This window comes from Eubalaena glacialis, chromosome 5, assembly GCF_028564815.1.
Source record: "Eubalaena glacialis isolate mEubGla1 chromosome 5, mEubGla1.1.hap2.+ XY, whole genome shotgun sequence".
In the NCBI taxonomy this organism is placed as follows: Eukaryota; Metazoa; Chordata; class Mammalia; order Artiodactyla; family Balaenidae; genus Eubalaena; species Eubalaena glacialis.
The window spans coordinates 36,474,087-36,496,211 of NC_083720.1; the positions used below are offsets into that span (position 1 = coordinate 36,474,087).

General features: G+C 37.3%; 1 protein-coding gene across 1 annotated transcript in view; it reads left to right on the top strand.

The window, feature by feature from the left end:
- Positions 1 to 17,582, top strand: part of SLC9B2 (solute carrier family 9 member B2) — a 49,427-nt gene extending 31,845 nt beyond the window's left edge. Inside the window, exons 10-12 of the mRNA XM_061192082.1 lie at positions 7,517 to 7,625; positions 10,886 to 11,022; positions 13,939 to 17,582. Of these exons, the coding sequence (XP_061048065.1) occupies positions 7,517 to 7,625; positions 10,886 to 11,022; positions 13,939 to 14,160 (468 nt within the window). The 3' untranslated portion in view covers positions 14,161 to 17,582. The remainder of the gene's footprint in view (positions 1 to 7,516; positions 7,626 to 10,885; positions 11,023 to 13,938) is intronic.
- Positions 17,583 to 22,125: the final 4,543 nt, after the last annotated feature.

A 22,125-nucleotide genomic window follows, 5' to 3' on the forward strand; every position in this document is an offset into this window, starting at 1 on the left:
AGTCTCCTACTGACAGACATTAGATTGTTTCTAGTTTGCTAAGACAAAAAGCGCTTCAATAAAATGCCCTTACATATACTATATTCAGTAAACTCTAAGGCACTATCCAGTCTTATTATTACTTTGCATGCTATCAAGAAAGAAAAAGAATGCTGCCAATTAAACTGATATCCTAATTTCAGAAATATTAAAATGAGAAAAAATTTAATAAATTATAGCATATTATTGAGTGTATATTATAGGATACATTTCTAGAAATAGGATTGCTCTTTGAAAGACTGTGCACACTGATACTTTTGATAATATCAATTTGCCCTTTTAAAAGACTGTACCAATGTACATTCTCACCAACAGTATGTGAGAGAATCTGCTTCTCTGATCTATTTTCAGTCTTCAGATATTGTGCTAATCTGATGGGTGAAAAATGTATCTCATTGCTGATCTGTTGGCATTTCTTTATGAGTAAAACTAATCATCTTTTCATATGTTTACTTGCCAGTGTGTTCAAAAGCTTGTGCCTATTTTTTATAAGATTATTTTGGTTTTTCTTACCAAGTTTCAAGATCAGTAAGGTTATCTGTTTTCTTAATATGTATTATGGAAATTAGCTGATTGCCATTTATTTATTTTAATTTTAAAATACATTTTTGTAGATTTGAACTTGACAGGATCATGTGCTATTCTGTTTAATAAAGAAATTAGATGTATGTGACCTAAACTAAATGCAGATATATCTTTTTGGAAAACCTAAAGACAGCTGCTCAAAATAATTAAGCTTAATATAATGCCATATGGAAACATGTGAAGGTTATAAATCTTGAGATTAGATAAATAATCATATTCAATTATGGGAATCTCTGCAGAGATATACTAGAGAGAGAATTTCCTTGTGGGTAAATAGCATTCAGATAGGAGGCTTCCATTCTCTAACAGTGTGATTATAAAGTTAGGACAAGTGTAAGTGTGAATCATCTTGCTTTAGAGGAGGGAAGGATTGGAAGGGGCTCCTGGAGCCTTGTGTGAACAAGGGTACTGAGGCCACAGGAAAGTGTGCTGAGATGGATTGGACTTCGAGGGAAAGGAGAGAGTCCCTTTGAAACCCTGCTCTAGACACTAGATGAGCACCTAGGTTTGTTGCCCTGTCAGAGGCTTGGCTGTAAGGCTTTCAGGTGGTCTACTTTTTTTCTTTTCAGCAGCACCTGTATTATTCAGTTCTACTTTCTGATTTCATATAACATCGAACAAGAACAAAGCTAAAAAGTAAACAAACTTCCTCGTATAAATCGGGTACTCCTGTCATCCCTCATCTCTCCTAAGCATTTGCTCTTATCAAACATTTGTTTTTCCATGGCTTCCCTTTTCTTGAGGGCTGAGGCAAGGTTGTCCCGTATCGTGGGCAGTCTTCTGTCCAATCTCAGCTCGGGACAAAGGGATGTGCTGCCTCCCTAGCTTCTCTCTGAGGACTCACCACTGTCTGTCTTCCACCCCAGTCTGGGCTGCGGACTAATAACACCTGCTCCTTGAAGCACTCTGATCTACTCCTTTGCCCCAGGACCAAGAACACAGTTTTCACTCAGTAAAGGGATGCAGCTAAAGTTGCATTGTGACCCCTTATCCAACACCTGGGAAGTTTGCCAGCCATTAGCATTCTACAAACTGTCCCTTAACTTCTTTTTTTTGTATATTGTTTGGTTTCTTTTTTGCTGTTGTAAATATTTTTTATTTCAGTTGTCAGTTGCTGGGTTACAAATTACCTCAACACTTAATGACTTAAAACAACAATTTTGTTTTGTTTTAATTTGTCTTGCATTTCTGTGGATAGACTTGGCTCAGGTGGGTGATTCTTACGTGGAGTTGCTCTTGAGGTTGCAGCCAAATAGTGACTGAGACTGGAGTCTGTCCCTTAACTTCTTAATTGTAAACTTTTGTCAGTATTAAAAGAAATAAATTACTAAAGAGAATAATTTTTAAATAAAATTAGTTTTGTTTCTGAGTATGAAAGTACTATACGCTCATTTTAAAATATTGGGAAATAAAAAAAGTCAGAAAGCAAAGGAAAGAAAAAATCATTTACAATTCCTCTACCTAAAGCCAACAGCTCTGTAAACTATTTAAATATTTTGGCTTATTTCTGTTCATTTATTCAACAGGAAAAATTTCAAATACACTTATAGTAAGTTTCTTCAAATTGAATTTTACTGGAAAATGCTATCTGTTGTCACCTCTTAAAAATTTTCAAAAATTAACAACCAACTCATATTATCCTGTCATGGGTAAAAGGAGGGAAAGGAACTAATAAATGTTATTGCCACTCTGTAAGGCCTTATACTAGGCACTGAGTGAGTATTCTCACTTATTTTCACAAAAGAAACTTTGAAAAAGTATTACCATTTCCAGTTTATAGAGACTGTAAATCAGAAGAACTTAAAAAACATGTCCAAGGTCACAAAATTAAAAAGTGGCCCTGGGATTTAAGCTCAGGTTTGACTCCAAAGCGACTGGTACTACCCTTATAATACAACTGTAGCATTATTGCACAGGGCACATTTCTATATTTTGATATCTATTTGAATAACACATATCACATATATTAAAAACGTTATACTTCTACACTTTGCAATTTAAAATTAACTTCATAAATGATAGGATTTTAAAAAACAACAAAAAAGAGTCATGTCATTTGGAATAGGGCAATAGTTTTAGCAACAGGGAAATCAAAGGGGAGACTGATCCCTACTACAAGTGGTCACTAGCTGTGGGCATAGAAAGACAAAGAGGGAAAGGGAAACTTTGATGAGTTTCATTTACGCTATTCTCCAGAATATAGTGTGGGTTATATAGAAAATATTGTTAAAGCCGAAACAAAGCATCTGTTTGAATGCATTTGTCATAACTTTGCCTGAATTACCTGCAGCCTGGTTGATTACATAGAAGGTCAATGTAATCCACAACCCAGAGAAAGAACTAGGTACCTTGTTTTCATATTTACCTCTGGTTACTCTCCTGTGTATATCTCTTTATCTACACACACACACACACACACACACACACACACACAACACAACACAACACACATATTCACACATACACACACACATAGGGATGCCCCATAATTTTTTTAAACCATTTCCTTATAGTTAAATATTTAGGTGATTTCTAGTCTCTGCTATTTTTAATTATGCTGAAATTCAATTTCTGATCAGTTCCTTAGGCCAGATTTCTAACAGTGAAATTTTGGGGTCAAATAATATGAACATTTTGAGGTTTTTGACATGCATTACCAAACGGCTTTCTAGAGTTGTATCCATTTACTTTTCCACTGTAATATATGAAGTACCTATCTCATTACACCCTCATCAGCTTAGAATAGTGTTTCTCAGACTTGAGAATGCATCAGAACCACCTGGTGGTGTATACACACATCTATACATATGAAGTTAGATTTTTGTGCCTTTTTATATTGTTCATTTTTTACACTCAAATATCATATACTTTCATGTGATCAGATCTGTGAATCTCTTATTAGGACCTTTCCTCAATAGTTTTTTTTTTTCCTTGAAGTTGTCTTTCTTGTAAAGTTTTACATACGTCATCTCATGTATTCTCTACAATAACCTTGAAAGGTAGATATCAGACCATTTTACAAATGAGGACACCAAGGCTTAGAGATACTAGATAGACTGCCTAAAGTCGCAAAGCCAGTAAGTGGCAGAGTCAGGATGAGAACACACAATTTGAATATATCAAACTGGTTCCCTAAAGAAAGGAAAGCAAAAGAATCTTCATTGAATCAATTATGTGGCAGGCACTCTCCAGAGCAGCACAACATTATAAAAAGAACGTAAAATTTAAGTTATGGGGACTGGGATTCCAATCCTGCTTCAAGCTGTATAATCCCGAAAAAGTCACCTACCTTCTCTAATACTCAGTGTTCTCAACTGTAATATGAAGAGACTAATAATAACATCTAAAGAATTGTGGCTGTTGTTTGGGGAAATGGAAATGAAGCACTTGTAAACTCAATAGTGCTATAGTAATACTGTTGAGTTATACTTTGAAAAGCTAAAATATTTTATAAAATTCATTTGTGCCTGTAGTTTCTGATGTTATTTCTTACTTTTCTGCTTGGTTTTCCATATAATCATTAATCTTGCCATTTGTTTTATTCAAATGCACTCACCGTTTTTAAGCCTGTCATCTATTTTTTCATCTATTTTCAAATTCAGTGCTTCTAGATGACCTTTATAGTTATGGGATTTTGTTTTCTGTTATATTTTGGATCTTCTGAATCTTGAATTGTTCTTCTGTCTAAGAAGAGAAGTGTCCACTTACATAGATATTTAACCCATGATGAAACCTTCATTTCTCTTAACTTTCTCCTTTTGTCCATCCTTGAAAGTGATTTATGTTTTGGAATATTCTTACCATTGATGCATAGAGATGTATAAAGTGGCCTTAACTTTCAATGGACAACACAGTCTTCATTCCCCTTGGCTCATCTTCTTTTATACTTCACTTATTCTATGGCTCCATTTTCTTTATAAACAAATTCATTTTGTTTTTGAAGTTATGAAAAAGCCACAAGATACACTGTGACTGTTCTCCCTTTCTTAAATTATATAATATGTAAGCCTATATCTGATGTTCAATTAGTCTAAAATGTTACAATGAAAATACAAATCATGGCTTTAGTCTACAGTTTAGAAGTAAAAATAATTTGATAGAGAAAACTCTTTAGGACTTCTGCTCTCATTGGAGTTCTGAATACATGAAATATTTTTGAGGACCTTCCTTAAACAGTTAGTCCTGGCAACAAAAGGCTAAGTAACCTAAAGTTAATATAGTTCAATTTTGTTCTTTACAACTGTGGGTATCAATGAAAGTCCTAGTTTTAGCTATGATATGCTCTAAAAATTAAATTCAAAAGTAAAATTTAAAGATACGTGGAAGGGTGGAAACTGGACCTGTTGGGGCAGAACTAGTCATTGTCATTAAATGATAAAGGATCTTGGATGTTTTCTAATATAAACCTCTCATTTTACAGATGAGAAAAATGGGGTGCTAAGGGCAAGTGGCTTGCAGTTAGTGGGTGGCAGAATTTGAACCTCATTCATCATCTGATTCCTTATGATGTAGAAACATAACTGTTTTTTCATGATAGAGGAATAGAATTATATAAATAAATCAACGAATCCCCTCACAGATGCTGTCTTTATAAGCTAAGAGGAAATAGAATCTTCACCCTAATAAGCATATCAGAAATAATAACGGAAGAAAATAGAGAAACAATGTAATCCTCCTTTGTCAGAGTTCCATACATATATGGAAGTGCATATCCTTAAGAACATGTAATTGTAAGGGTAAAAATGTGGTCCAAAAATAAGGATTTTTTAAAATAATTTATTTATTTATTTATTGGCTGCGTTGGGTCTTTGTCGCTATGCGTGGGCTATTCTCTAGTTGCAGCGAGCTGGGGCTATTCTTCGTTGCGGTGTGCAGGCTTCTCACTGCGGTGGCTTCTCTTTGTCATGGAGCATGGGCTCTAGCCACGCGGGCTTCAGTAGTTGTGGCACACGGGCTCAGTAGTTGTGGCTCGCGGGCTCAGTAGTGGCACACGGGCTTAGTTGCTCTGCGGCATGTGGGATCTTCCCGGACCAGAGCTCGAACCCATGTCCCCTGCATTGGCAGGCGGATTCTTAACCACTGCGCCACCAGGGAAGTCCCCCAAAATAAAGATTCTTAATGTTGATTGAAAAAATCTGTTAAATGTAAATTCTTAGGTACTGTAATGGGTACTGCTAAATTGCCCTCCAAAAAAGCATTGTCAGTTTGCTCTCCTACCAATTATTCAGTTTGCTTACAATCTTAGAAATACTTTACATTGTTAAAACTTTTTTAGTGTTTTTTTCAGTGTGATTACCCCCTCCCCCAAAAATATGGTATATCATTTTAATTTGTGTTTCTCTGATTACTGAGTTTTAGTGTCTCAGGGTTTTTGGCCATTTGTGTTTCTTCTTGTACAATTACTTGTGCATATGCATTGCCCATTTTTCTACTAGGGTCTCTATCTTTTTCTTATTGATTGGACATCGTTCCTTATTCTGTTACACATAGTACAGTTATTTTCTCCTGGTTTGTCACTGTCTTTTTTATGGTTTATTTTGCCACAGACATTTTAGTTTTGCATGGTCAACTGTGTCAGTCTTTTCCTAGGATGTTTGCATTATGTGTTATAAAGTTATGCTTATATCAAATAGGGTCTTCTAAGAAAAGAGAAATCACATAGTAACGTGGAATAGGGAAGCTTATTATTAACCATCCTGGGGATCAGTTAACAAGGGATTGGCTTGTAAGATGTAAAGAGACCGCTAAATAATATAGGAATAGCAGCTATAAACTCCTAGGGCTGAGATAAGCACACCCTTCCACCTCTCCTCCTCACCTCACTACTCCCTCCCCCAGGGCTGAGAATCCAGACCTTGTTAGAGCCTTGGTTCACTGGGTGACACAGAAATCACCATGGTGCCCTACCTACAAAATTTACTAGAAATCTACTCTCCAAACTTATAGGAAATCCACCCTCTAGGGTGCATGGGCAGGTATATGGCCCAAGGGAGGTGGCTACAAAACCACCCCAGGTGTAGGCTGGGGAAAGCTGCTGGCCACCATGCACGGTAAAAACCTGGCACTGGAGAAGCCACCTGGACCGCAGGAGCCTTGTGCTGGAAGATCTTGCTGGGAAGAGCCACAGAAACCAGGAAGAGTTCCTTCTCCTGCAATGTATTTCAGCACCTTCTACTGACAATATTTAATATGGTACCAGCTGGCAAAGGTGAACTATTTAAAGGGCCCAGCTCCATTTTCTGCAGAGAAACAAGGAAGGGCAGATTTGGAGCCAAAGAGCAATAAATTAATAACTGGCACAGCACTTTGTTATACCTGTATTTTATCATTGTACATGATTTGAGATATCCACAAACAGTATTTTTTTATAAAGAAAAAATTGGAAACAACTTAAAGGCCTATCGATAAAGAAATGATTGAATAAACTATGGTACTTCCATACCACAGATTACTATGCAGCAATTATGAGGTGAATATCTAGATATATGCACTGATATAAGGTCTTTAAATCATATTGTTGAATGAAAATTAACAAAATTTTAAACTATGCAATAATGTAATAATAATATAATTAATATAATATTATTCATTATAATACACACACACAGAGATTGTGTATTCAGAAGCAGAAGTCCTAAGATTACTTTGTAAGACTCTTTATAATTAACATTTATTTGTAAACCAACACTAAAGTACCTCATATATCTTAATTGTGTTAGAAATATCTTTGTGCAATTTTTTGCTCTCTTCTAACTAACTTCTTATTTATAGATGCTACAGAGGTAAAGGCTATCTCAGGTCAAATTGACTCAAATTTCAAATTAGTAAAATTCTTAGAACTTCTAAATTCATATAATGAAAGTCTGTTTGGGTGTGTTTGTGTTCCTTTTAGGCAGACGTTGAAAAGGTTATAGCAGTTGCCTGGTTCATCTTTCAGCCCCTTCTCTTTGGACTGATTGGAGCAGAGGTATCCATTACATCTCTCAGACCAGAAACTGTAGGTAAGAATTTTGCTAAAATCAACTCTTTTTATATTCAGTTGAAATATCTTTAGTAGGTATGTGTTCAGTGGTTCCCATTGTCACAATTATATAAAAAAGTAACGAGCTAAGTCTTTTAGAGCAGTTCGTTAGAAAATAATGTTTGTCAATCTAAGACAGTAAATATTATACCTTTAAATATTGTTCCTTGTAGAGAAAAGTGACACTGCTGACTGCCATCAATAAAATGCAGGCCTTAAAGTGTTTTTCCAAGGATAAAAATGTTCATCTAGCCTTACCCTGATCAAGGGCCAGAATTTTAAAGATAACTAGTGAGTTCTATAATATGTACCCATAGAATAAAAATGTTTGTTCATTCATTCTTTTATTCATTCACACATTTGAAAGCCATTATGTTAAAACTCTCTTAATTCATAGCACTTCACTTAAAAATTAATTTACACACATATACTCATCATTTCCTCCTTTCCTTGCATCACAATATTCTTCCGTCCATACTAGGGATCCCATCCCCTGCCACCTCTTTCTGGATCTCACACATAGATTCTTCCCTTTTTCTTATACATCCTCAAATATCCTTGTCACAGTGTTCTTCTCTTCAGAAGTTAAACAGACTTTAATCTCTATCTTAAAATAATATCCTTCCATTCTGATATATGCTATAACATGAATGAACCTGGAGGACATTACACTAACTAAAATAAGCCAATCATAGAAAGATAACTACTATGTGGAATCTAAAATATGGCACAAATGAACCTATCTACAAATCAAAATAGACTCATATACATAGAGAACAGACTTGTGGTTGCCAAGGGGGAGGGAGGGACTGGGACTTTGGGATTGGCAGATGCAAACTATTGCAAATAGAATAGATAAACAGCAAGGTCCTACTGTATAGCACAGGGAACTATATTCATTATCCTGTGATAAACCATAATGGAAAAGAATATAAAAAAAGGAATGTCTGTATGTGTATAACTGAGTTACTTTGCTGTATAGCCAAGACTGGCACAGCATTGTAAATCAACTCTACTTCAATAAAAAAAAAAAAAAGAAATCAACAAAGTAGAAAACAATAGAGAAAATTAACAAGGTCCAAAAAAAAAAAGACAGCTACTGTATGATTCTACTTATATGAGTCAAATTCATAGAAATAGAGAGTAGAATGATGGTTGCCAGTGGTTTTGGGAAGGGGGAGATAGGGATTTGTTGTCTAATAGGTACAGAGTTTCAGTTTTACAAGATGAAAACTTTCTGGATATTTTTTGCACAAAAATGTAAATGTTTAACTTAATGCCTACTGAACTGCACATTTTAAAATGATTAAGATGGTAATTTTTGTTATGTGTATTTTATCACAATCAAAATTTAAATAAATACACACACATATATTTATGAAAGATATACATATATCCTTCCTCCATTTCACTTCCCCCCTCACCTACCACTCTATCTCTCTATTGCTCTTTTCAAACTTTTCCAAAAGGGTGTCTATATTCCCCTTTTCCATTTCAGTTCTCATTCCGTTCCTCAGTACATTTCAGTTTAGCTTCTGCCCCATCACACAACCAACCCTGCTCTTACCAAGGTTATATTATTAAATCCACTGAATACTTACCAGTCTTTATTGTACTTGATCTCTCAGCAGCATTTGATACTACTGACCTCTTTAAAACACTTTCACATTGAAGTCTGAAATTTCATATTTTCCAGTGCCTTTTGAGTCTTTACAGTATGTATGGCTTAAGTGCTGCTCCTCTTCAAAGTTCTTTCCAAAACCTTCTATGCTTCTCGCTCTTTTATCACTTCCTTGAGCTCATCTACACTCAGTGACTTTGATTATAAACTATGTAATTCCAAAATCTTTATCTCTAAATCTATAAATCCAGTGGCTGATTGGACATCACCACTTGTAAATCCCACAAAACTTAAAACTCAGTTGTGTCTAAAACTTCCTCTTCATCTTCTCCCCAAACCTTCAACGTTCCCTCCTGGGAATGGGATCATCTCTTTTGTATCTTGTACTTCAGCAACAAATATTTTTGAAAATCTACCAACCTGGGAGAAATATCCTCCAACAAAAAGCCACAAAACTTTTCGGTAAAAAAAAATATTGCAGATTTACAGTAGAGCCTCCTGCAGTGTTCTATCCCTTTTACCCAGCCTTTTGAACTTGACAAAGTTGTTCATCCTTTTTGAACTTCACTTTTTTCAACTGTAAAATGAGAGGAATTACCCCACAGGTTGTAAGGATTAAGTAAAGTAATTCACTTAAAGCTTAGTTCAGAACCTGGCACAGAGTAAATGCTCAACAAATGTTACTTTAAAAAAAATCACCCTATAACTTAGCAGTCACTTTAGCTGTGCCTTTCTCAGATTCCAGTAGCCTGCAGCGGCCAAGTCACAATCCTTTATTTTGCACTTCAGGATGAACTTACCTTTACCAGCAAAGGATTCTAAATGCTGACTGAATGCAGTAGCTGTATATGAAAACCAGGGCTAATGGGCTGTCAGTGTACACACCAGTATGATGAAACAGCTGTAGACTGCCACTGTCTGTTCTGATTGGTCACTGCCCAGCGAGCTCTGTTCTGATTGGCTGATTGCCTCCATAATGGCTCATAAATATTTTGGATATCGCTTCTGGTCTTATACTCTCTGTAAAGAATTCTCAACCAGTTTGATGAAAATAATAATTTTTTCTTCTTCTATGCCCTCTTACCAGTATGTTTATACTGTACTTACCTTATAGTATATTAATTAGTTTTTTATGTGTCTGTCTTCCTCTTTGAAGTTCATAGAAGCAGAGTCTGTACATTATACATTTTTGGATACTAGTACCTAGTCCAGATCCTGCCATGCATAGTTATTGAATAAATTCTTGTTAAATAAATGCACGTTAGAAAGTGTGTTTCTTGCTATAAAGCTTAAAAAAACATTCAAATCTCCTTTGTAGAAATTAAAATATGTTTAATTTCTGTTTTCAGTTTAAGGGAATATTCTGGTTTCTCTTCAGAGCAAATAAATCTTTTGCATTTTACTATAAAAAAAAATCAAGGGGAAATAACTTCTTTTAAACAAGTGATCTGATTGATCCTTAATATTGATGTTTTGATAAATTATGCCTAGCCATTTTTGTCTTTTTAATTTTGTGAATGTTTTTAGACTTCTGTTGAAAGAGTCCTGAATCAGTAACCATGTGATTCAGTTTTTCCCCCAGTATTTCATTATGTCTAAAAACTGAGTATTTCTTACAGGTCTTTGTGTTGCCACCCTGGGCATTGCAGTATTGATACGAATTTTGGCTACATATCTGCTGGTGTGTTTTGCTGGTTTTAACTTTAAGGAAAAGATATTTATTTCTTTTGCATGGCTTCCAAAGGCCACAGTCCAGGTAATGATGGATTTTAATTCCTATTTCTATATGATACCTTGAAATTTTTAATAAGAGTGCTTGTTCAAATTTGGTGAAAATAAGTAATTGAAGTTTGATTATGGTAAGATTTTATACTAATTTACGCTTTAAAAGTTTTATTTTTGGTATATTGATTCATTAAATATGACAGCTCATTAAATTTTCTTAGATCACCAGGGTGCAACTCAAAATCCAATAAATCCCTACACTACTAGAAAGCAGTAGTAAGTAGCAGGAGGGAAGAGTTGGAATTTTTGTCAGTCAGAGCTCTCTAAAATAACCCGAAGAGATAGTTATTAACTCTATTCATTTCAATATCTTCTAAGAAGAGAGTGAAACAGAAATAGCATAGCCCATCTTAGTATTTGGAAATACTTCAATGTCTATATGATTGATGATCAGTTATGCTTGACCACAGTCTTTAATAGAGAAAGATTTATTGAGAAATAACTCAGAAAATGCTTTATTTCCTAGATTATTAGTTGATATTAAATTTTCAAACCACCTGAACCTCCTGACAAATGTCTCAATCACTTGACCCAAAATTTGTGCACTCTAATAAACAAAGCAGTAACCAATAGGTACTCGAAAGGGTTGACCAGGTATTTGGTAGCATACCTATAATTGCTCATTAAATTAGAACTGTATAGATCATCATTTGTTGCATATGTAATATATCCCTGATTGTATTGTGTATTCTCCAACTAATTACAACAAATGAGATGGAACTGTTTCATCCTTGATTATTTTGCAATTACTTAAATGTGTAAATTTCTGTTTCATGAAATGAAAATTAGGTGTTCTTAATTTAGGAAGCTTTGAGGGGTGCAGTGTGCTGCTCTGTAACTATATGCCAGATTTAGTGTGGCTATGGGATTGGGGCATTATTCCAGAGAAGTTTTTCTTTCCATCAGACTTTCAAAGGTGTCTGAGACATAGTGGCTAAGAATGCTGTGAGGTTAATAGAGCACAGTAAGTAGAACAGTTTCTCCCTCACAGTATCTCCAGCCTCCACACTACTTTCAGTAACTTTAGTAGGTAAATATCAAAATAATCGCTCTAGTAGCTTTAGTATGAAAGATTTGTTTCTAACATCAAAATTTGAAAGATGGCACTTTCCTGCTATGAAAACAAATTTTAAAACAAGGAGAAATTATCTAGGATGTCTTGAATAGTGCATGTTCTCAAAGCAAGTATTGTATACAATTTTCTTTTTTTGCCACTGTACAAGAAACAAGACTTTCTTATACATTTTTTCCATATTAGTGTTCTTTAAACTTTTTTGTCTATGACCTACTATAAGAAATATATATATATTTTAAAATATTTATTTATTTATTTTTTGGCTGTGTCAGGTCTTAGTTGCAGCACATGGGATCTTTCATTGCGGCACACGGGCTCCTCGTTGCCGTGCGCGGGCTTCTCTCTAGTTGTGGTGCGCGGGCTTAGTTGCCCCATGGCATGTGGGATCTTAGTTCCCCGACCAGAGATCAAAGTGGCGTCCCCTGAGTTGCAAGACAGATTCTTAACCACTAGGCCACCAGGGAAGTCCCAGAAATATATTTCAAATGACAACTTAGGAAACATACAAAACCCCAAACACACACACATACACATATACACAATGACAGAGAGCTGAAAGAGAAATATACATCATAATGTGTACAGTTCTTGCTGAGAATTCATGAAATGTTGAATTAGTTATGGCACAAGGTGATCTGAAATAGCAAAGAGCCCTCAAACACGAGGACTAAATGAGAGATTTTTATTCCTCTCTAACCAGCAGTGCAGCATGGGAATTCCAGAGCTGGCAGGGTAACTGCTGTCCTCAGCGTATGCCTTTCATCCATGAGTCCAACTTTCACTGTTGGTCATCCAATGGGAAGGGGGAAAGAATAAGGTCCAAGTGTCCATTTCTTTTCAGGGAACAGTTACAAGAAGCATTTATCACTTCTGCTCACCTCTTAATGGCCAGAACTTAGATACATAGCTTCAACTAGTTGCAAAGAAGACTGGAAAAAAAGTCTGTATTTGGACAGCAATGTGACCAGCTAAACTCAGGAGTTCTATTATAGAAGGGAAAAGAGACATTCAGATATTTGTGGGCAATTAGTAGTCTCTGCCATTGTGTCTCATCCACACTGATATTTTCTCTTCTGTTTCATTGCTATGTTCTGTGCCAATAAGAGGATAATCAGATTGATTAATGTATTTTCCTCATGTGCACTGATAATATTGCATTTTGTCTCTAAGAGTTTTCATAATACTTCCCAGTAGATAAATTTTAAACAAAACATTTCACCAACTCCTAAGGCAAAGAGTTAATCAAATTCCTAATAAGGTTAACTTCAAGTTTCAAAGGTACCTACCACTTTCAAGTTTCTTGATGTTTAACAATTAGTTTAGGCTCTAAAGCAGTATTCTTATTTTTTTTCATGTAAAATTTTACTATCTTCCAGTAAGTATCACTGCATTTTTTCATCTTGTCCTTTCTTAATTCCAAATTCCTAAAGAAAAAAGAATGAAATGACCATTCAGTAACTTTCAACTTTACTCAGGAGGAATTTAGTATGTAGAATCTTGTTCTAGTTAATTAATATCCTAAGTCTGTATTTGCCTTGTGTTCTGAAATACATTTGCCTGATATTTTTGTAAGTTTACCTTACGCAAATAGGTACATATGAATCATCATTCTTTCCCTATGCAAGGGCAGGGAGAGCTTTTATTTTTAGATCATTAAAATCAACTGTAGTACACTTTGAAAGAAGACTAATAGAACTTTGTCAGTTGAGCAAAAGAACAAGAAATTTGTTTTTGCAAATGATAAAATAATTAACCTTTTTTTCTATGTGCTTGTCTTATCATGCTTCCAACTTTACCTTTAAACTTTTATAGGCTGCAATAGGATCTGTGGCTTTGGACACAGCAAGATCACATGGAGAGAAACAGTTAGAAGGATATGGAATGGATGTGTTGACAGTGGCATTTTTGGCCATCCTCATCACAGCCCCAATTGGAAGTCTACTTATTGGTTTGCTAGGCCCCAGACTTCTCCAGAAAGCTGAACATCAAAATAACGATGAAGAAGATCAAGGAGAGACTTCTATACAGGTTTAGAGGTGAAAAGAGAGAATGCTGAATATAGTCATCAGAAAGCTGCTCTCGGAGGCTACTTTTATCAACTAGCAGAAGCTACTTTTATCCATATGGATATTGACATATGTAATGTTTAAGCTTAAAATGTACTAGACCCAAAGTGTGGCTATTTCTTTAAACAGCATGTTTAGTCATTACCCTTTGCATATGGGGGGACGGGAGTAATGTTCTACATCTCCAACCTGATCTCTACCTTCTTTTTGTTTTTTCACACACTTATTCATCATTATATCTTAATTTTTATAGGGACATATACACTTGAATGTACTACCACAATTTAATTTCAGTGTCCTGTTCTGCTAGCCAACAGCATGCTCTGACTTAACTGTTACCGTCACAGTTTCACGATTCATGGTCACCTAGCCTCTCATGCCTTGAATTGTTTTGGGCTCCTCTTTTCTTTTTTTAAAATACCATAATACAATCCCTCATCAATTTCTACACCGGCCTCATGAATATCATATTAATCAGGGTAAGGTAAGCTGCTATAATGAAGAAACGAAACATGAAATACTTAAATAGAGAAATGTATTTCCCTCTTATGAAACCAGCTGACAGGGTTACTCTGCTCATGCGGTCTACTCAGAGACCCATGTCCTTCTGTCTTGAGGCTCTGCCATGCCCTAGCTTAGGACAAAGGTTATAGATGTCTGTCCCTTTTCTAATCCTCGGGAAGAAGGAAAAAAGAAAGTCCAAGGCAAGCAATTTATTTTTAAGGAAGTGATGTGGAGTTGGACACATCTCTCCTCTTACATAATGTTAGTGAAGACCACACCCCGCTGTGAAGAGGCTGAGAAAGTGTCTCTCACTAAGCATTCACATTCCTGGGAGATGGAAAGATCAGATTTGAGAGCCAGAAGTACCATTGTGTTGGGTGTTGCCATCACCTAATAGCATATTCTTGCAGGTTAACAAGGACTATCTAAAGATAGTAACTTTAACCAAAAGAGGGACTTCTGTGGCAGGAATTTCAGGGATTGCAACATGCTAGTAGAGAAGATAACAAGAAAGGCTTATCTGCAAAAGTCACATTTTATCCCACTTAATCAACAGAACATCTCTGCTTTTGTGTGTCACCCGTTAAGTTCCTCTACTCTAGGTCAACTCCTGCCTAGTTGTTAGAATAATCATGTTTAAATAAACATGAACAAACTGTAAAAAGGGATATAAGTGCTCTGACAGAAGTGCGAATAGGGTACATACACCCTTCATTTAGTTATTAGACTAACATCTCATATTGAAATAATCTTATCATTAGACTACTGTTCCAGCCCCTTCCACCATGACATTCACCTCTGTTCAAAACTAGCTTAATTTTTATTAAGCTAACATACTACGAAGCCATAGAATCTTCATTTTTATGTCAGCCTGACTCTGGTTACTTTCTGGGACTGTATTCCCTTAGTGTTTATGTTCTCAATTTGGACTGGATTAATGTATACCAAAGTTCAGATGGATGAACTTCCTTGGCCAGGTGCACCTTGGTGGTAGCACCATAAACTTAATGCTCACCTGGTCCTCTACTTTCACAAGCTCTGAAACTAGATTCATCCAACAAATACTTAACTGAAAGCCTTTGGTGACCCAGGCACATCATGAAGACTAATATTGTTCCCATCTTTAAGGATCTGACAGTCTGATAGAGGAGAGCAACCATTAAACAAGAGATTGCAAAACAGTATGATACATGCCATGATGCAGGAAGTAGAGGGACGCCAGGGAGCTCATAGCAGGAGCACCTTATCAATCCAGGGGGAGGTGCAGTTTAGACACAGCCTCCAGAGAAAGTAGGACTAGGGTTAGGACATGGGGCATGATTAGGACTTAGCAAAAGGCATGTGAGGCCCAAGGGTGCTGCAGTTAGTGCTGGTTCCCATGTTCACCAGTAGCTCTTCTCCATGTAACAGGCTTTGAATACTTTTTAACTAATACAAAATACAGTTAGTATAAGTCAATGAGAATGTTGTTATAAATATTCAAGGCGCCAAAGAAGAATTAGACATGGAAATTTACAGAATGTAGAAATAGTTGAAGAGCACAGTAAGCCACTGCCATAGCCTATGCCATTTTCAGAGCATGCAGCTACTTCCTACCTCTACTCGGTCAGCAGCCACCACCCAAATCTCTATGGCTCTCTGTCCAGTATTGGTCTCTGCAGGGCTCACCACGAAGTCTCAGGTTTGTCACCACATCGTAAGGCACAGCTCTTGACTTGGCTGGTGAACTCAGAGTTAATTTGATACAGAGTGTTGACTCAAGACAACCAAACTTACTCCACCCACCCAACCACAGATAGAAACCATTACTCTAACCTCTGGGTGCCTGAAAGAACAGTGTATGTACCCTATACATACTTCTGTCATAGTACTTACAGTCCTTTTTTCAGTTTGTTTATATGTTTGTCTCCTATTAAATTAACCCCTGAGGGGTGGGAACCTTATCTTGGTCATCTTTGAATCCTCAGCAGTTTGCACAGGGCATGGAGCACAGTGGGCATTTAGTAAATTTTTATTAACTGAGTCAGTGAGGAGATTCTCTTCCAGTATCAGAAAACTACCTGCCACATAACAGTTTAGATGTCAGTCTGCTTAGTCTATCTTAGTCTGCTTGGGCTACTACAACAAAATACCATAGACTGAGTGGCTTAAACAACAGATATTTATTTTCTCACAGTTCTGGAGGCTGGAAGTCAAACGTGAAAGTTGCCAGCATGATCAGGCTCTAATGAGGGCTCTCTTCGTAGCATGCTAATAACCTCCTTCTCGCTGGGTCCTCACATGGTGGGGGGAAAAAATGGGGATGGAAGAGAGTGTGCAAGCTCTCTGGTGTCTCTTCTTATAAAGTCACTAATCCCACCATGAGGGCTCTACCCTCATGATCTTATCCAATCTAATTACCTCTCAAAGTCCCCATCTCCAAATGCCATCACATTGGGGGGTTATGGCTTCAACTTACGAATTTGGCGGGGGGACACAATTCAGTGTACAGCAAGGATGTCATACTTCCAAGGACAGTGCTAAACAAACACTATAAATTCATGTTCTTCAACACCCCTATTTTTCCTAGGGTTGGTGCCATCAATCTCCCCTTTGAGAAGTGTTTGTTTATTGTCTGTTTGTCTTTAGGCAGACTGATTAGGCTTCAGCTCTTCAAGTTATTTTCACAGTCCAGTGTTTTTCTCTCTGGTATTAACTCCATATAACGTTGATTGGACTTTAATGTTCTCAAAATGTCCTCAGTCTTATGTTTGCAAGTGATCTCATCCATTACATTCTTTAAAAATGGTACTGATTATTTTTGTCTGATTACAAAATAATACATTTTCATTGCAGAAAATTTAGAACACAGAAAATCACAATAAAGAAAACTGAAACTAATGTAAACACCCATTTTATTTTGATTCTTTTAAATTTTACTCTTGCAGTTCTGGGGGATGTCTTATTTTCAGAACGATATATCATCCACCGAAGTAGTTGGGTGAAAGGCAACATAAATACATTTGACTTCTGTGAAGGCATATAGATTGAAGAATTTTTGTTGTATATAATGAATGCTAAGCCTTCCAAAAAATAATTTGTTCACCTGGTAATACTCAAATATTCATTTTGCAATGAATAAAACAGATAAATCCCTGCCTTTATGGAGTTATGTTCTAAAATCCATTCATTCACTCACTCAGAATACACTTGTAACTTGGCTACTATGTGCCAGTTTTGCTAGGTGCTGGGGAATACAGTGATGAAGAAGATATTCAAGGGTTCTGTTTAATGGAACTTGAATTCTAGTGGGAGATTGACTCTGAGGGGAATACAAATATGAATAAGATACTTGCCTTCAAGAACCTTACAAGGAAGTAAGATGTGTACAAATAGCTGTAATCCAAATGAATGATTCAAAACTGTTCTCAGTGAGGAAAACTTCTTAAAGGAGGTGATACTTGAACCGGACCTTGAAGAAACGATATGATTTGGATTGATGAGTTGATATTAGGGAGTAAAGCGAAGAAGGGAACAGCTAGGTACAGGGCTGGCATATTAGCCAAGTGTGAAAACAGTAAAGCCTGGGGTAAATGGCTGACACTTAAGGTTGATAAAGGGAATTAGTGAGAGGTAAGACTGGAAAAGAAAATTGGCACTTAAATCCTACCAAATAGATCATTGGCCAAATTTCTATTTTTATTGAAGTGCTTTCAGAAGTACAGAACCATTTATACAGAAGATATTTTTGAAACTACTTTCATATCAAATTTAGTGAAAACTGCTGTAGTGAATAAGGTTCTCTTTGTTCCTCAAAAGTTTTTTTTTTTTTGCCTTTAATGGCATTGTTGCAAATATAACCAATTTAATTACTATTAACTTACTATTGATTTTTTTTACCAAAAAAGCTTCAGATGTTTCTTCAGCTGCTTTTTAAGTGATTATTATTAAATTTGTATTATACTGTCTTTAAATACATGAAGGACATTATTTTTGAAATGTTTCAGAACATTATATTTCTATATGAATGATTTAGTTCTCTGTAACAGATGGGAATTGCTTCGTGCCATTTTGGGAGCAAGTGATATCACATGCTTTAGTTGACTAACTCAAATTAAATATGGCCTGAGCCCTCTGACCTGGTGAGAATTCCGAAACTCTGTTTGTTGATGTGCCCTCCATCTTCCTTAAATAGACCCTAAAGCATTTGACCTCCAGCAGTCCATTGCATCTGGGGCACAGAGCAGTGTCCTGGAGGCCAGCAGATTCCTCTCAAAGGTCCTTCTTCCCAGCTCTACCATTTGTTCTTCATCCCAGTATCCTTGGGGATCTCCTTGCTTTTTCCTTCCCTACCATGAGAACAAAGCATTTCCTTAACCCTATAATCACAAAAGACCTTGTCTACTCTCCTAAAACAAGGAAGAAAATGACTTTAAATCCTTGCTGAGCTGTCTACACCATGCTGAAAGTGGGAAGGGGTTACAATAAAAAGAGAATTTTTACTCAGTTGCCCCAGAAAGAGTTGTAATTTGAATGAGATCTTAAATGATAAATAAGAAAAGGAGAGAGGGAACACTCCGCATAGACGGAATGACTTTAGAAAAAACATGGGGTCAAAAAGGAATACAGTGTGTGCAGGAGAAAAAGTTGTTTGGAGTATCAGGAGAAAAAAAATAGGAAAGGTCAGTTTGTCTTTCTAAGAAGTTTAGACTTTCTCCAATAACAGTTGTTTTCGTCTATATTGTAGGAAGCTTGGGGATTCCATAGAGGAAACTTGAAGTCCACCTTTGGCATTGAGAACCCAAAGCTTCTGGGCCCACCTTAAACCAGAGCAGTTCTGCTTTCATTTGTTTCATATGAAGATTTCCACATAAGATTTCATGGTGCCGGGGACAAAACAAAACAAAGGTTTTACACTGATAACAGAATATCGTGTGTTTACTTTGTATCAAGCCCTGTTGCAGACACTTACCATGCATCAATTCATTTAGTCTCACAACACCACCACATCCTTTACAGATAAGAAAACCCAAAACTCAGGGAGATTATGTATTTGCCTGTGGTCCCAAAGCTACAAAGTGGCAGCGCTGAAATTTGAGCGCAGTCCTGACCCCAGAGACTATGTTCTTTTAAGACTGCACTATATTTAAGTTGACGTAAGAGGAAATATGATCCGAGTTTTGACAAGTTACTTCTGGCACGCGCAGCCCCTGGCGCTGCTTTTTGGCTAATGCCCCTCCGAAGTCAACTCCGTCCCTTGACTTTTACAACACAATAGGTCAGTGTTCTGAGACATGGAAAGGAAAAGATTGAACAGACTGAAAACACACCGGGAGGTCGCGGAGAACACCAGAACCCTCCAGCTCCGGGGCCTGGGGAGACCATGACGCCACTTAAACGCGTCAGCCCCGCCCCGCCGCCGCCAGCCCCGACTCGTTGCTATTAGCCCCGCCTCGTTGCCATTAGCCCCGCCCCTCCGTCTTCAGATGCTGCCGGCCTGCAGCCCACTGCGCTCTCCGAGGTTCCGCCACCTGTACCGCAGAGCTGCGCGTGGGCTTTGCGGCGGTTGCTGGGCGCCAGGGCCGCTCCCGGGGCAGCGGAGGATGCTAAAGGAATTGTATGTACGGCCCATTTGTCTTTACTCTCCCCTTTGGCACTAGTCCCCTGCCTCCCGCGGTCTTTCCTCTCTGGTAGCCCCCAGGAACGCCTTTCCGTCCCCTTCAGTTCTAGGGAGCTCCTTTGCCCGGCGCTGGGGAAAACAGTCACAGACCTCTTTCTCTCCTCTCCCTGACTCATTTCTTTACTCCCTGACCCCACAACTCTCTTCTTTATTCTCTCCCTTCCTCCTGCGTTTCTTTCATTTTACAGGTACTCGCAAGTAGGAAAATGTCTGTCAGTCAGGACTGACTGAAAAATTAATTTTCTTAAGCTCAGACTACTGTACAAATGGTGCATATCTGCAAATGAACGTTCGTAAGCTCCTGTGATTGGAGATGTGTTCCAGGATTGGTTGCTGATCCTGGGAAGGCTCACCTCCCTCCTCCCACGCCCCTCACCCCGCCTGTTCTATCACAGTGGACAATCCCTTTAGATCAGTGCTTTTGAAGGATTAAGGACAGTTGTTGCACAGGTACCATGTGTCAAGCATATCATGTAGGAGTCCTTATAAGAGCTCTGCAGCCCCATAACTGGTCATTGATGCCCCTCTGTGTGTGTCCTGTAGTCTATGAAAGATCAGATGGGGTGATGGAGAGGGAAGACTGGCTTGGGTGGTACCGAGAGAGGTCACACCTCACTCTGTAATTTTTCATAGGGGTAAATAGTATTGTTATTTGTTATTGTTATTCTGTTACTGCAACAGAAGTGTGGGACATTGACACTTATTACTATCACATTTAAGAATTCACGCACCAGACATTTTAGGCACTATCTGCCTATGAAATGGATATTCATATTTATTACCTTCTGTGAGTACTAGAATTTATACTACTGGTTTTGTCAGTTGACTCTCTGTTGTCATAAACTCCTGGCCAGTACCAGACAAAAGGAAAGAGGCAGGTGTTACATAGCAATATATAAAGTAATATTTTTATAGCACTTCTCATTTTGTATATTATTTTCATACTCATCCTGTTTATATAGCCTATGAGATAGAGTTGGTTAACAAAACTCCATTTTACTGAAGAAGGAACTAAACACCGAGATTGAGCAGTACGTGGAACATAGTACAATATACATTCAGTAAATATTAAAAAAGGGATAAATGGATGAGATTTTCAAGAAGCCATGTCTTATTCACTTTTGTATTCTCCAGACCCAGAGGTAAGTCTAGCAACAGTAAGCCCACAAATGTGAGTTAGAGAGGTCGAGTGACTCGCTCAGGGACAGGAATTCATCACAGATTTTTAGGGAATCTACTATTTTGCCAGACATTGTGAATACGATGGTTAAAAAGACTGGCAAGATTCCTGTTCTCATGGAGCTTAAATTGTAATGAAGATAGAAAATAAACAGGTAAACAATATGTGAACAAAGAAATTTTGGATAATGGTGAGTGCAGTGAAGAAGTAAAACAGTGTGAGGTGAGAGGACCTCAGGGAGGGGTTACTTGAGATTGATTGGTTAGGGAAGGCCTCCCTGAAGAGCTGACATTTGTGATGAGACCTCAGTGATATAAAATAGCCAGCCATGGAAATATTTGGGACCAGAGCAATGCAGGTAAAGGAAACTTCAACTACAGAAGCCCAAGGTAGGAAAGAACTTGACTCTTTCAAAGAACATCATAAAGAATGCTGTAGCTGGGATGTAGAGAAAGTGGGACAAGATGAGCTTGGAGAGATAGGTAGGAGCCAAAGCATAGGTAGGGGCCAAAGGGCTTTGACTCGGCCATGGGGCTCTACCCATGGGACAAGTTAGGAATTTATTTAAAGTATGATAAGAAACCAGTAGG